This window comes from Panthera pardus, unplaced genomic scaffold, assembly GCF_024362965.1.
Source record: "Panthera pardus isolate Hobbes unplaced genomic scaffold, ASM2436296v1 HiC_scaffold_12, whole genome shotgun sequence".
NCBI classification, from domain to species: Eukaryota; Metazoa; Chordata; class Mammalia; order Carnivora; family Felidae; genus Panthera; species Panthera pardus.
The window spans coordinates 77415136-77432071 of record NW_026526677.1 but is presented as its reverse complement, the minus strand read 5'-3'; the positions used below and the strand labels follow the sequence as shown (position 1 = coordinate 77432071).

The 16936-nt window shown below is 36.9% G+C and overlaps 1 protein-coding gene across 4 annotated transcripts in view; it reads left to right on the top strand.

Annotated features, from left to right (window-relative positions):
• Window positions 1–16936, top strand: part of MTMR2 (myotubularin related protein 2) — a 116915-nt gene that overhangs the window by 83846 nt on the left and 16133 nt on the right. For all 4 annotated transcript variants that reach the window (XM_019450156.2, XM_019450155.2, XM_019450157.2 and 1 more), the window contains 2 exons: window positions 3622–3771; window positions 4521–4709. In XM_019450156.2, the coding sequence (XP_019305701.1) occupies window positions 3622–3771; window positions 4521–4709 (339 nt within the window). The remainder of the gene's footprint in view (window positions 1–3621; window positions 3772–4520; window positions 4710–16936) is intronic.

The window sequence follows — 16936 nt, the reverse complement described above, 5'->3', positions numbered from 1 at the left end:
CAGTTGTAATATCTCCTTTTTCATTTATAATTTTGTTAATTTAGACCCTTTCTCTTTTTCCCTTAGTTAGTCTAACTAAGAGTATAACTAAGATATAGACTTAGGTTGTTAATTTGGGATCTTTCTTACTTTTTAAGGTAGGCATTTATTGCTATGAACTTCTCTTTTAGAAGTGTTTTCGCTACATCCAGCAAGTTCTGGTGTATTGTGTTTGTTTTTGTTTGTCTCAATAAACTTTACTTCCCCTTTAATTTGTTCCCTGACCCATTGGTTGTCCAGGAGAATGTTGCTTAATTTTTTTCATGTTTGTGAATTTTTCAGTTTTCCTTTTGTTACTGATTTCTAGTTTTATGACACTGTGGTCAGAGAAGGTACCTGGTATGATTTTATTAGTCTTATTGATTTTGCTAAGACATGTTTTGTGACCTAACATGTGGCCTATAGTAGAAAGTGTTCTGTGTGCACTTCAGAGGATGTATATTCTGCTGTTGTTGGATAGAGTGTTCTGTGTATACCTGTTAGGTCCATTTTGACCATAGTGTTGTTTATATCCACTGATTCCTTATTGATTTTTCTGTCTAGGTGATCTATCCATTGTTGACAATGGGGTATTGACATCCCCAACTATTACCATATTACTGTTTATTTCTCCTTTGCTCTGTTAGTTTTTGCTTTATACATTCAGGATTTACTTTATACATTTAGGAGCTCCAAAGTTGAATGTGTAAATATTTACAGTTGTTTTATCTTCTTGATGTATTGTCCCTTTTCTCAGTATACCAAGACTTTTTTTTTCTTTTTACTGTTGTTAGTTTAAAGTCTATTTTGCCTGTGTGGTCATCCTGCTTTTTACTTTTTTTTTTTTTTTTTTTTTAACTAGGCTTCACACCCAGTGTGGAGCCCAGTGTGGGGCTTGAACTCACAATGCTGAGATCGAGAGTCCCGATGCTTAACTGACTGAGCCAACCAGGGGCCCCACCCCTTCTTTTTTTTTTTTTTTTTTAATCATTTGCTTGCAATGTCTTTTCCCATCTTTTCATTCCCAGGCTGTGTGAGTCTTTGAGACTAAAGTGAGTCTCTTATAGGCAGCTGAATTCTAGGGCTGGCAGAACTCCTCATTTGAGGGTCTAAATTAGGGAGTTTTGTACCCTGCTGAGTTCCCTGGTCAGAGTATATGTGCCCCGGGCTTGGCTGTGCAGGTGAGAAAAACCATTGGTTTGAATTACTACTTGGACACAGCAGGTATGAACTCTGTTTCCCTGTAGTGTGAGATCAGAGTAGGGACTCCTACAAAGCGGATCCACAGTGCTGGGGTGAGGGAGGGATGCTGCTGGTGTTCTGCCCCTGGCTTGTGCTTCCTTCTGGAGGAGCCAGGGGTTCAGAGGAGACCTCTCTGTGTGGTGGTGCTGGGATGGCCTTGGGGGAGGGACAGTGTGGTCAACATGCAGCCACTTCTCTTCCCCTTCCATTGCAGGCTTTCTGGGTCTCTGAGGTGCAGGAAGTGCTCCAGTCCCGTGTTGTAGGATTCTCTCGATGCTGTCTTGCTTCTGAATGGTTGTTAGTTGTTCTTCTTGCGTGGAGGAGCAAAGTCAGGAACACCTGTGTTGCCACCTTGGTGACCTCACTCCTCCCCATGAAGGATTTATACTTTATCTGAAAAGGAATAGGTAACCAGAGACAGGGGAATGGCATGCTAACTTGCATCTTAGATGATTATGTGGAGGCAGCATCGGGAATGGCTTGCAGAGGGACAGGAGAGAAGTGGTAATGGCCTGAATTAGGGAAGTTCCAGTGAGGATGGAAAATAGCAAAGTTTTCTTTTGATACTTTTAGAAGAAAAAAGTCATAGAAACCGGTCATTGATTGGATGTAAGGGGTAAGGATGTAAGGAAAGGGATGAGTTAAAGATGGTTTTTGCTTGAGTACCACCTCTGTAAATTTGCCAGTTCACCATACTTTTTTGTTATAGCATGGGAATACATTTTTAAGCCTTTAATTCTTTCTTTTATTTCTAACAATAAGTAAGGATTTTACCTGAACCATTTTTTAGTATTTAAAAAGTTAAGGAAAGCAAGAGGGAAAGAGTGATGTGTATCATAAGAAGCTAGGTTGAGACTAGGCTAATGTAAATAGAATATAAGGCACTGATGAAGAAACACCATGGCTAGGAATTCATGGAAACTCTATTGATAGCATTTACCATATGATTACTGGGAAGAAATTTTCTTTCCTTTCTTATTTTTAATATTGTCTTGGGTATTTGGCAGTCGCTTGAGAAATACCTCTTTAAAGGGGAGTACATTCTGCCCTTTGATTTCAGATTTTTGTTAACAATTTCATGAACTAGGATATTAATTTTTTTTAGGAACAATGTACTTCTAAATAAAAAGGATAGGTTTGGAATGTACATGGAATTCTTTATTACCTCCTTTGGTCAAGTTGCAGTGTACCACAATTTCTTCACCTATAAACTGAAGTTAACAGAACCTGAGTACAATAATATGTATATGTGTGTGTGTAAAAAGTCTGCTGACATGCACCTGTGCATAACGGGTACTCAGTAAATGTGTGTGTGGTGGGGGAGTTTACTATAATTTGGTTTCTTTCTATTCTTTCTTGTTCTGATTAATTATGTGAGTTGTCAGGGGCCATAAAGTTTAAATATATATATTTTCTTAATTCCAATTAATTTAATGACCTCCTTTTCTGTGGAACGGAAGATGGAAAATTTTAAGTGTCTTATTTAAGTAACCCTTTATGTGAAGTAGTAGACTAGTTAATAGCAAATCCTGAAGGACCAAATGAGGGCTTAATAATTGATTTGTTTTCAAAAATATTTCTCTTGCCTGTTGGTTTTGCCTTCTGATACTCCCTTCCTTTTTTTTTTTTTTTTTTTTTTAATTTTAGAGAGAGAGAAAGAGAGCATGAATGAGCAGGGGAGAGGGAGAGAAGGGCAGAGGGAGGAGAGAGAGAGAGAATATCTTAAGCAGCTCCATGCTCACACAGAGCCCCACTTGGGGCTCAGTCCTACAGCCCCAGGATCATGACCTGAGCTGAAACCAAGAGTCAGATGCTCAACCAATTGAGCCACTGAGGTGCCCCACTCCCTTGCTTTTCTACTGTGTGTTAGATTAGCAACATTCCATTACTACTATAATTTAGGAGGGAAAAATTCACTTCAGGTATGTAAGTGATAAGCATATGTATAGTGTTCTGGTGGATACTTGGATATTTGATAGCTGCTCCCTGACATTTCTTTATTTAAGATATTTGAATGGCAACAAAATCAATTATCCAATCAACCTGAATGAGACTTTTTTTTTAAAGACAGGGAACATTTTCAGTGTTACTGTGTCCTTCCTTCCTACTGGATATGTTTAGCACAGACCCAGCAATCGATCAGTATTTAATGATTTAAGAAATCTTTCAATATGTAATTGAGTACCAAACTGAACACAGATCCCTGCATTGGAATAGCCTGGCCACTATACCAGTAGACAGTGACTATTCCAACAACTTAAGAGATAGTGCAGACAAGAGAGGTTAAATAGGATAGCTTTTATTTCATTATATTGTAATATTTTAGGTAGTAATTTGTCCTGTGTTTTATTTCACATGTAGGGAATTCCGAATGAAAGCTGGAGGATAACAAAGATAAATGAGCGGTATGAGCTCTGTGATACATATCCTGCCCTATTGGTTGTGCCAGCAAATATTCCTGATGAAGAATTAAAGAGGGTGGCATCCTTCAGATCAAGGGGCCGTATCCCAGTAAGTATGAAGCTTTGATGAGACTTTGCAAATGCTTTTGTACTCTGCGTGATGCTGAAGTTAATGAATGGGAACATGGATGCAGGATAAAAATAGCTGTAGCAACAGGCCTTTTATGGGGGTATTAGAGAATGAGTTATTTAGTAAAATGAAAAGTGGAGGAAAGACTTAAAGAAGTTTCTGAGACTCCGATATGGGTATTAGAGAACTGCACAGAATTGCAATTCTTAACTTGAAAACAAAGTTGGCTCTGTATTCACTATTTCTTTATTTTATTATATATTCTTTAATCATGGTGATAACTGCTCTTTTCCTTCAAACCCTGGAAAGAAGAAAACTTTATAAATTTATGATGAAGTATTGTGTTTTAGAAAGATTGGCTTAAATAATTTTTGTTACAAAACTCATAGATTCTGAAGATGTTATAGTTAGACAGTTTGCTGATTTAGTAATAAAACTTTAAGAGGTTTACTTAACACTCTTTTAATATATTTTTTCCTAGAGACAGCACTTCTGAATAATCATGACTTTCATAACTCAATACCTGATTAAAGAATTAGACCAAATTGCCCATATGCCAGAGTTGGCTTGAAAGAAAGGCAATGATTTTTTATAGCAGCCTTATATATCCTTTCATGGTTAGGCTTTGGAACTAATCAGAAAGCAGAATTTTATAGAGTAATGTTTTTGAGAAGAATTATAAACAGAAACATATATAAAGGGTGTGTCACTGTTTTTCCCCCCTTAAGGTTTTATCATGGATTCATCCTGAGAGTCAAGCCACAATCACTCGATGTAGCCAGCCCATGGTAGGAGTGAGTGGAAAGCGAAGCAAAGAAGATGAAAAATACCTTCAAGCTATCATGGATTCCAATGCTCAGTCTCATAAAATCTTTATATTTGATGCCCGGCCAAGTGTCAATGCTGTTGCCAATAAGGTGAGATTGTCTTTCAGTAATTAAGATTTCAGTTCCATGAATCAGCTGAGTTTGGTGGGAGCCACAATGTAGTAGAAAGATTTCGGGCTCTCCAGTGACAAAGATATAGATTCTAATGCTGGCTCTCCTGCTTGATGGTGTGACTTTGAGTTAGTTACTTAATCTTGTAACTTTTTATATGTTTACTTTTTTATTGAAGTACAATTGAAATACAACCTTATGTTAGTTACAAGTTTACAATATAATGATTCTGTATTTGTACACACTGTAAAATGATGACCACATCACATCTGTTTACCATCTACTACGATACAAATTTTCTTAGAATGAAAACTTTTAGGATTTACCTTCGTAGCAACTTTCAGAATCATATTATTGACTCCATGGGGACTATAGTCCCCATGTTGTATGTTACATTCTCATGACTTACTTATTTTGTAACTGGTAATTTGTACCGTCTTATCTCCATGCATTTTGTTCCCTGCCAAACCCCCCACCCTGCAACCACCAATCTGTTCTCTGTATCTGTGAGTTTTGTTTGTTCATTTGTTTTGTTCTTTAGATTCGAGGTCTGAGTGCAATGGTACAGTATTTGTCTTTGTCTGACTTAGTTCACTTAGCATGATGCTCTTGAGGTCCATTTGTGTTGCACAAATGGCAAGATTTCATTTCTTTTTATGGCTGAGTAGTATTCCACATTTTCTTTTTAAAGTTAATTTATATTGAAAGAGAGAGCACAAGTAGGGGAGTAGCAGAGAGAGAGAGGGAGAGGGAGAGAGGAGAGAGGAGAGAGAGAGAATTCCAAGCAGGCTCAGCACTGTCAGTGCAGATCCTGATGCGGGGCTTGAACTTATGAACCGTGAGATCGTGACCTGAGCTGAAGTTTAGGCATTTAACCAAGTAAGCTATCCAGGTGCCCCTATACCACATTTTCTTTATACATTCATGCACTGATGGACAGATAGATTCTTTCCATATCTTGGCTATTGTAAATAATGCTGCAATGAACATAAGAGTGCATAGCTCTTTTCGTATTAGTTGTTTTTATTTTCTCACAATAAATAGCAAGAAGTGGAACTGCTGAATTGCATGATTCTGTTTTTAATTAAAATTTTTTAAAATTTATTTTGAGAGCGAGTGCACATGTGTGAGTAAGCGGGGGAGGGGCAGAGAGGGAGAGAGAGAGAGAGAGAGAGAGAGAGAGAGAGAGAGAATCCAAGCAGGCTCCATGCTGTCAGCAAAAGTCTGAATTAGGGCTCAGTCTTACAAACCATGAGATCATGACCTGAACCTAAATCAAGAGTAGGACACTTAACTGACGGAGCTACCCAGGTGCCCCTGTTTTTAATTTTTTGAGGAACCTCCCTACCATTGCCATCATGCTTATCTTTTTGATAATGGCCATTCTGACTGATGTGCAGTTATATCTCATTGTGGATATAATTTGCATTTCCCTGATAATGAGTGATGTTGAGCATCTTTTCATGTGCCTGTTGGCCATCTGTTGTCTTCTTTGGAAAAATGTCTATTCAAATCCTCTGCCTATTTTTCAATAGGATTGTTTGTTGTTATTGAGCTGTATAAGTTCATTATATATTTTGGATATTAATTCCTTATCTGATGTATGATTTTCAGATATCCTCTCCCATTTGCTAGTGAGGAGGTCCTTTCAGTATGCAGAAGCTTTTTGTTTGATGTAGTCCCATTTGTTTATTTTTGCTTTTGTTGCCATTACTTCTGGAGTAGGAGCCAAAAAGATACTACTAAGACCAATGTCATGGAGCTTATCACCTTAGTTTTCTTCTAGGAAGTTGAGGGTTTCTTGTCTTACATTCAAGTCTTTAATCCATTTCAAGTACAGTTTTGTATATGGTGTAAGGTAGTAGTCCAGTTGTATTCTTCTGCATGTGACTCTCCGTAACAGTTATTGAAGAGACTGTCCTTTCCCCATGTATATTCTTGTCTCCCTTGTATATTAATTGACCATATATACATGGGTTTATTTCTGGGCTCTCTGTTCTGTTGTATTGCTCTATGTATATGTTTTCATGCCAACACCATACTGTTTTGACTACTGTAGCTTTGTAGTATAGTTTAAAAATTTTTTAATGTTTATTTATTTTTGAGAGACAGAGAGAGACAACATGAGCGGGAGAGGGCAGAGAGAGAGAGAGAGCGAGACCCAGAATATGAAGCAGGCTCCAGGCTCTAAGCTGTTAGCACAGAGCCCGATGCGGGGCTCAAACTCATGACCCGAGCCGAAGTCAGGTGGTCAACCGACTGAGCCACCCAGGTGCCCCATAGCTTTGTAGTATATTTTAAAATCAGCATGATGCCTCCAGCTTTGTTTTTGTCAGTATAATGGGATATTTTGTGGTTCCAAACAAATTTTGGGATGGTTTTATTTCTGTGAAAAATGCCATTGGAATTTTGATAGGGATGGCATTGAGTCTGTAGATTGCTTTGGGCAATACAACATTTTTCAAATTAATTTTTCCAGTCTAACATATATCTTTCCATTTATTTATGTCTTCTTCAGTTTCTTTCATCAGTGTCTTACAGTTTGCAGTGTAAAGTTTTCTCACCTTCATAGTTAAATTTACTCCTGCAAATTTTATTCTTTTTGATGCATGTGTAAAGAAGATTGTTTTCTTAATTCTCTGATAGTTCATTGTTAATGTATAAAAAAAAGTAATAGATTTTTATATTGATTTTATGTGATTTGAAGTGATTGTTACTTCACTCCATTCATATATTAGTTCTAATCATTTTTTTGGTTGAATTTTTAGGGTTTTCTCTATATAAAATCATGTCTACAAATAGTGACAATTTTACTTCTCCTTTCAATTTGGATGCCTTTTATTTCTTTTTCTGCATAATTGCTCTGGCTAGATTTCCAATATTTTGTTGCATAAAAGTGGTGAGAGTGGGTATCCTTGTCTTGTTGGTGATCTTAAAGGAAAAGCTTTCAGCTTTTCACCATTGAGTATGATAGTTGGGGACTTGTCACACATGGCCTTTATTGTGTTGAGTGTTTTCTGTACTCACTTTGGTAAGAGTTGTTGTCATAAATGGATGTTGAATTTTGTCACATGCTTTTTCTGCATCTTTTAAGATGATATGATTTTTATTCTTAATTTTGTCAATGTGTTTTATCACGTTGATTGTTCTGTAGATGTTGAACCATTCTTGCATCCCCCAAATAAATCCTACTGGATCATGGCATATGATCCTTTTAATGCATTGTTGATTTGGTCTGTTGAGTATTTTTGCATCTATGTTCATTAGGGATATTGACCTGTAATTTTTCTTTTTTTTTTTTCTATTTTTTTTTTTTTTTTGGTCTGCTTTTGGTGTCAGGGCAATGCTGGTCTCATAAAATGAGTTTGGTAGTGTTCCTACCTCTTCAGTTTTGGAGGAGTATGAAAGGATGAAAGGATAGGTATTAAATCTTATTTGAACATTTGGTAGAAATCCCCAGTGAAGCTGTCTGGTCCTCGACTTTTGTTTGTTGGGAGGTTTTTGATTACTGACTCAGTTTCCTTACTAGTAATCCTTCTATTCAGATTTTCTGTTTTCTTCATGATTTGGTCTTGGAAAATTATGTTTCTAGGAATTTATTCATTTTTTTTCTTGGTTGTCAAGTTTATTGGCATATTATTGGTCGTAGTCATCTCTTACATCCTTTGTATTTCTTTAATATCAGTTGGGACTTAACCCTTCTGATTTTATTTATTTGAACCCTCTCTTTTTTCTTAGTCTGGCTAAAGGTGTGTTGATGTTATTAATCTGGCTTAGTTTCATTGATCTTTTCTAATATGGTTTCAGTCTCTGTTTCATTTTTTTCCATTCTGATCTTTATTAGTTTCCTCTTTGTATGAATTTTGGGCTTACTTTGTTCTTTTATAGTTTCTTGTTTCTTTAGGTAGGCCTGTATTGCTATGAATTTGACTCTTAGAATTGCTTTTGCTGCATCCCATAGATTATGGTGTGTTATATTTCCATTTTCATTTGTCTCAAGCTATTTTTAATATCTTCTTTGATTTCTTTGGTAACCCATTGATTGTTCAGTACCATATTGTTTAATTTCCATATATTTGTGATCCACCCCCCCCCCCCCCCCCGCAGTTTTCGCCCTACAGTTGATTTATAGTTTTGTACCATTGTGTGCAGAAAAGATGTTTGATATGGTTTCAGTCTTCTTCAATTTATTGAGACTTGTTTTGTGGCCTAACATATGATCCATCCTGGGGAATATTCTATGTGCACTGAGAAGAATGTGTATTTTCCTGTTTTTCAATGGAATGTTCTGTTTATATCTAATAAGTCCATCTGGTGCAATGTGTCATTTAAGGTTGATGTTTATTAATTTTCTGTCTGGATGATCTACCCACTGATGTAAGTAGCCTGTTAATCCCCTACTATTATTGTATTGCTGTCAGTTTCTTCTATTAGGTCTGTTGGTATTTGCTTTATGTATTTAGGTACTCTTATATTGGGTGCATAAATATTTACAAATGTTGCATTTTGCCAGATTGACCCCTCTATCATTATGTATGGCCCATCCTTGTCTTTTATTACAGTCTTTTATGACAGCCTTCCTAAAGGTCTATCTTGTATGGTCAGTATACATATAAGAAAGTGATACCTGGTTTCTTTTGGTTTTGATTTGCAGGAAACATATTTTTTCATGTCTTTACTTTCAGTCTCCACATGTCCTTACATCTGAAATATGTCTACTGGAGGCAACATATTGATGGGTCTTGTTCTTTTTTTTTTTTTTTTTTTTAATCCATTCAGCACTCTTTTGATCAGAGAATTTAGTCCAGTTACAGCTAAAGTGATTATTGATAGGTAAATACTTATTGGCATTTTTTTTTTTTTTTTTTTTTTTTTTTTGTCAATTTGTAGTTCCTCTCCATTTCTTTCTTCTTCATTTGGTTTCTTCCCTTTTGGTTTGATGACTTTCTATGTTCTTATGCTTAGATTCCTTTCTCATCATTTTTTGTGTATCTACCATGGATTTTTGCTTTGTGGTTACCATGGGGCTCATTACTGCCTTTATATGTAACAGTCCATGTTAAGAGATAGCAGGTTAAGTTTGAATGCATTCTGAAACTCTACACTTTTATTCCCCCTGATACATTTTGTGTTTTTGAATTCACATTTTACAACTTTTTATTTTTTTAATTTTTTTTCAACATTTTTTATTTATTTTTGGGACAGAGAGAGACAGAGCATGAACGGGGGAGGGGCAGAGAGAGAGGGAGACACAGAATCGGAAGCAGGCTCCAGGCTCCAAGCCATCAGCCCAGAGCCTGACGCGGGGCTCGAACTCACGGACCGCGAGATCGTGACCTGGCTGAAGTCGGACGCTTAACCGACTGCGCCACCCAGGCGCCCCCACATTTTACAACTTTTTATTTTGAGTATCTTTTAACTTTTTATTGTGTTTATAGTTATTTTCACTTTTTAAAATCTTTATCCTAACTTTATAAGTGATTAATGTGCTATGATTACTATATATTTCTCTTTACAAGTGAGATTTTTACTTTCATTTTTTTGTTATTAATTAGTGCCCTTTCTTTTCAGCTTAAAGAAGTCCCTTTAAAATGTTTTGTAAGGCTGATGAACTCCTTTAGCTTTTGTTTTCTGGAAAGCTCTTTATCTCTTCTTCAATTCTGAATGATAACGTTGACAGAAAGAGAATTCTTGATAGGAATGGTTTCCTTTAGCAGCTTTTATATATCATGCCACTCCCTTCTGTCCTGAACAGTTACTGCTGAAAATACTGCTGATTGTCTCATAGAGTTTTCTTTATACATAACATGTTGTTTTTCTCTTGCTGCTTTTAAGATTCTCTCCTTATTTTTAACTTTTGACATTTTAATTATAATATGACTTAGTATAACTCTTTTTGGGTTTATTTTATTTGCAACTCTCGACTTCCTGGAGCAAAATGTCTCTTTCTCTGGTTTAGGGAAAATTTCAGCCATTATTTCTTCAAATAAGTTTTCTGCCCCTTTCTCTTCCTCTTGGCCTTCTGGCATCCCTATAATGCAAATTTCATTCCACTTAATGTTGACCCATAGGTCCCTTAAGCTATGTTTACTTTTTAAAAATTCTTTTTTGTTTTTGCTGCTCTTTGAGGATGAGTTCCACTGCCCTCTCTTCCAGCTCACTGATTTTATCTTGTTATCATATGGTCTGATGTTGAACCCCTCTTGCACTTTTCCGTTTAATTATTGTATTCTTCAGTTCTATGATGTCCATTTCTTTCTTATATTTTCTATATACTTATTGAAGTTTTGCTGTGTTCATTCATACTTCTGAGTTTGGTGAGCATCTTTATGACTATTATTTTGAACTTGTTATCAGGTAAATTAGTTATCTCCATTTCAATGAGGTTTTTTTTTTTTTTTTTTTTCCCCTGGGGTTTTAGCTTGTGTTTTCCATTTGGAACATATTTTTCTTTCTCCCAATTTTGCTCAAGTCCCTGTGTTTCTATGTATTAGGTGATAAAACAGCTATGTCTCCTTATCTTGCAGGAGTGGCATTGTTTAGGAGATGAGCCTTATCATTTAACCTTGCCCTAGTTTTTGGTTGTCTTTCAAATCTTTGGGATTGTGTAAGCAGCCTGATGTTTTTTTGGTAGGTCCCAGTTGTTGAGGTTGTACCAAGATCTTGAGTGTTACTGGGGGGTGGGGGGGGGATCTTAGTCATCCCCCAGTTGGGGGCCAATTGGAAGCTAGACCCTCAGGTAGCAGCTTTTAAGGTATGCAGATATACACAGTCCTATGGGACTGCAATTGTAGACCTTGCTGGTCTCCAGACCAAGTGATCTGGAGGTGTCCCCTAGTGACAGTTGTAAAATTTAGGGCTTCAGACAAGTATATGGGCTTTTTTTTTTTTTTTTTTTTTTTTTTTTCTGGAGGTACTGGCAAACTATAGTGGGACATAGTGAGAGCTCATAGGTAGTATCCCTCAGCTCTTGTTTTCTGAGAGCATTTCCATAGACTCAGGATGTGTTATAAACCTGAAGCTATAGATCACGTAGTTAGGCCATTCTCAGAAAAAAGGTTGAGGATATATTTAAACCTGCCAACTATACAATGCCCTGAGGGTGGTTGCCTACCAAGAACTGCCTCTCCAATTGTTTCAGACCCACAGGGCCCAGAAACACAATCCCCCTTGGCCACCAGAGCCAGGCACACAGTGGGTGTCCCCTAGTGAGCTACATGCACCAGCTGCCTTTGATGGTTCCAAAGTGAGGTGGCATGTGGGGGTGGGTTATTTAATCTTTTTAGACTTTAATTTGCTCACTTGTAAAATGAGAATAACCACACCAACAGGGTTGGTGTGGGGGCAAAACTCATCTAATAAAAAGTAGTGCATAACCCTGTGCTCACGTACATAATAAATAAGTATTCAGCAATTATTTGTTTCCTTCCCCTTCTCCAAACTTGACAACTAACTGAGTTTATGACTGGCTAGAGTGTGCACAGCAGGGCTGTAGAAATCAGTGTTCTCCATGACCGGTGCTGCCCTCTTCTGACTGCCCTCCACCTCTACAAGTTATTCAGACTGGAGACTTGCAGTTAGCTGGGGCAGTAGTCCTGGTTTCTGCTATAAAGATTTTCATTGTGGAAATAGAAGTTTTGGTCCAGTTGACAAAATCTACCATAGGAGAAGGAGAGAGAAGAGGTACAATTTAGCTTTAGTAAGTTACCTTTTTTCTTTTTTTACCCCCAGTAAGTAATGTATCTGTGTCATAGAATTAGCTAATGCAGATAACCAAAAAGAACATATTTTAAAATTCTCCAAATCCTGTAACTAAGAGAGAAACACCGTTAAACATTGGTTGTACCTCCAGACCTATGAGTATACGCATGCACATGTACACTTGAAATAGTGGGATAATTATACCTTCCTTTTAAAAACATTGACACTGTATCTTTCTATGCCAATAAACATTTATCTATAACATGATTTTAATGGTGCAGTAACTAACAGTATCAACTGTTGTTGGATATTTAGGTCATTTCCGGGTTTGGTTTTTTGTTTTTTGTTTTTTGCCTTTATAAACAACGCTGGGATGATTGTCCTTTAATTAAATTATGGTGCATGTGCCTAATTATTTCCATCCTGTTTAGTATTTCGAGGGCATTGTGAATTCCAGGAATTCTCTATTAAACTTTAAATATTTCCCCTCAAAGGAGAAATGAGATAATGTGTACATGAAGGCTGCAGGACAGGCACTAGCATATATTGTTCTAGTAATTACTTGTTCGTTCCCCTTCCAAAACTTTACTCTGAATTAGCAGGAGGGAGACTTAGTATGTTTTCTAGCATGAGAGGAGAAAGGAGAGAGAAATATAATGCAGAAAAGGTGGTAAAGCAGACTGTTATATTCCATATCTTATTTTTTTTAATTATTCTGATACAGATTTCATATGGAAAATCCCCTCTTTTTTTAAAGACTGATATATTTTATTTATTGGTACATTTTGCTGGTTATAAAATATATAATAGATAGTATGGAAAAACTAGGCAGGCCTAGAAAAAAGAAATAAAAATCACCATATCCACTAATACTTTAATATATTTTACTCCCTAATTTTTTTTTTGTGCATTTATATGTTGATTGTTTTGTTTCTTTGTTTTTCCTCTTAATATTATAGGAACTATTTTCTCTAGTTAAATATTCTTGAAAAATAATGTAATACTCATTATAGCTGTGCCATTCATTTGATCGTGTTTCTAATATTAGGTGTTCAAGTACTGATTTAGTATTTTATTTTTTTTGTTTTTTTTTAAATTTTTTTTTTAACGTTTATTTATTTTTGAGACAGAGAGAGACAGAGCATGAATGGGGGAGGGTCAGAGAGAGAGGGAGACACAGAATCTGAAACAGGCTACAGGTTCTGAGCTGTCAGCACAGAGCCCGACGCAGGGCTTGAACTCACGGACTGTGAGATCATGACCTGAGCCGAAGTCGGACGCTCAACCCACTGAGCCACCCAGGAGCCCCTGATTTAGTATTTTAAATATAGCTGACATAAATATCTTTTGTTTGCATCTTTATTTCCTTAAAAGAGTATCCTAGGTATATAATTACCATATCAAAATTTAAACTGTGCATTTTTAAAGAGTTTTGTTACATATTATCAACATTCTTTGGGAAAGTTGATTCAGTTTACCAGCCTAATGTCTTCTCCCCACTGCCCCGCCAGTTTTACTGAGATATAATTGATATAGAACATTGCACAAGTTTAAAGTATGCACTATAATGATTTGCTATGTTACATATATTATGAAATGATCACCACAGTAAGTTTAGTTAACATCCATCATCTCATATAGTTACAAGTATCTTTTTCCTTGTGATGAGAACTTGTAAAGTGTATTTTCTTAGCAACTTTCAAATATACAATATGAGATTGTTAACCATAGTCATCATGTTTTACATCACATCCCCAGAACTTATCTTTTAAGTAGAAGTTTGTACCTTTTGACTCCCTTCACCCAGTTTCCCCACCTACTACCTCCTTTTTAATTTGAAAAAGTGTACATCCTTGTTGCAACAAATATTTTTTACCTGAGCTGTAAGAATATTCTCTGTAGCTTAATCACTGTGAATATGACAAGTCCTCTTGCAGTCATGACGCAGGTCAGGAATTAAACCTTTGCCAGCCACGAAGTCTTCCATGAGTGCCCTGCTCCAATCCAGTTCACCTTCTAATCCTACTAAAAGTAACCATTATCCTAACTTTTATAATAATCGTCTTGTTGCATTTCTTTATGTTATTATCAAAGTGTATATCCCTAGACTATGATTTAGCCTTGTTTTTAAATTTAAAATTTTTACTTTTTTTATGTTTATTTATTTTTGAGAGAGAGAGAGACGGAGTAAGCAGGGGAGAGGCAGAGAGAGAGGGAGAAACAGAATCTGAAGCAGGCTCCAGGCTCAGAGCTGTCAGCACAGAGCCCAATGTGGAGCTCGAACCCATGAACCGTGAAATCATGACCTGAGTAGAAGTTGGATGCTTAACCAACTGAGCCACCCAGGCGCCCCCAGCCTTGTTGTTTTAATACGGCATTTGATCTTTTTTTTTTTTTTCTTCCTAATTTTATTTATTTTAGAGAGAGGCGGTGGGGGTGGGGGTAGGGAGTGTGAGCAGGGGGTGGGGGCAGAGAGAGAGAGGGAGAGAATGAGAATCCCATGCTGATGGTGTGGAGCCTGATATGGGGGCTCAAACTCACAAACCATGATATCATGAGCTGAGCCAAAATCAGAAGTCAGACACTTAACCGTCTGAGCCACACAGGCACCCTGTATTTGATGTGTCTTTTAAGTCTCTCTTAATCTGTAGTCTACCCCTTGCCCATCTCTTTCTTTTCTTGACATTTTATCTGTAGTTTCCCATAGTCCAGATTTTGCTGTTGCATTATGGTATGGTTCAACTTTTTTTCTGTCCTTTGAATTTCTTTCACATGAATTTAGAGGTTTATTCAGATCCAGGTTCAACACCTTTGGCAAGACTATAGGGGGTATATCAGGAGGGAGGCACATCATTTGTGGCTGATTCTCCTTTGGGGGTATTAGCAACTGTTTTCTGCTAGGTGCCTAGACAGATTAACTCACTGGATTTGCAAAATGGTGGTATTTTAATTTCATGATTTCTTTTTCAGCTGTTAGTTGAACTCTCTCTATAAAGAAACACTTCCTATTGTCTATATTTTGGTTAACCAGCAATCTAGTTTATGTAAGAAAGCCAGGATAAATACTTGGTTCTTTCTTATTAGCCAGTTTTCCTAGTAATGAACTTGCTATCATCCCATGAAGGTGACTAATTTTTTAAAGTATCATTATGAATGTATGTATTTAAACACATTCAACATTTTCTAATCCATTGCAGAAAATATATATATATTTTTAAATGTTTTATTTATTTTTGAGACAGAGACAGAGCATGAGCAGGGGAGGGGCAGAGAGAGAAGGAAACACAGCATCTGAAGCAGGCTCCAGGCTTTGAGCTGTCAGCACAGAGCCCGACGCGGGGCTTGAACTCACAAACCGCAAGATCATGACCTGAGCTGAAGTCGGACGCTTAACCGACTGAGTCACCCAGGTGCCCCAGAAAATATTTTTTTGAAGTTTAAATTTCTCATCTTTGGTCAGGGGGAGGCTTTTCAAGTTACCTCCTGAGTTCTTTTGACATAACCCTAATAATCTTCACTATCTGGTGTGAGGTGATATGCCAGACTCATCAGGGAGTCTTGTACATCACCTGCCCCAGACTTAGAACAAGTATTTCTCCAAGAAGTTCTCGTTTCTGTTAGTACGAAATGGTATCACAAACCAGGATGCTGAGGATATTTGCTTACTGGGTGTGTCCTGTTTCGAGGTCTTTTCAGTGAATAGAGTTAGGGAATATTTACATAATTTTAAAGATAAAGTACCTCCTAAATTCATACTGGTGCTTTCAATTTCAATTCAGTGCCAAACATTGTTTACATAGCTTCTTCTCAATTACATGTGTGTCTCGTTTCTTCCATGCCGGGAATCCTGGTTCTCAGAGACACAGGGAATGATATCTATGTTCCCTAACTACTTGTTTCCTTTATCCTCCCAGTCCCAGAATAACAATACTAATCCCACCATCACCAGTACTTACTGGAAAGTTTATTTTTTCTCATTTGCTCTCCCCATTCACCCCACTTTACGAATACATTATATTTCTTTACATTGTCAGCACATATAGCCTTGACACATTCTCCCTTTTGAACACATACTCTCCCTTTTACCTCTGACTTCGACAAGCAGCTCTAAGTTTTGTGCTCACAACCAATTCGTATATGGATGTCTTTCTAGACATTATCATTATTACTATTACTATTATTATTATTAATTATTACTGTCTGAAGTTCCCCTCCAAATATTTCAGCAGGGGCTCATGGGAACCATATTCTGAGTATTTGCATGGTAATCAGAGCTTGTGTCCTTTATGTTTGAAAGTCAGTTTGGCTGGACATAAAACCCCTGGCTCACATGTGATTTTCTTGAGTTTCTTAAATATGTTGCTTATTTTCTTTTGGCATAAAGTTTTAAAGGCTAATGATAAATTAAGTTTCTTTACCTTCTAAGTCCCTCTTTTTTACTTGGACATTCAAAGGACTTTTTTTCCTTTTCTTTGAAGTGCAGTTATTGCCAGACTATTGTTTCA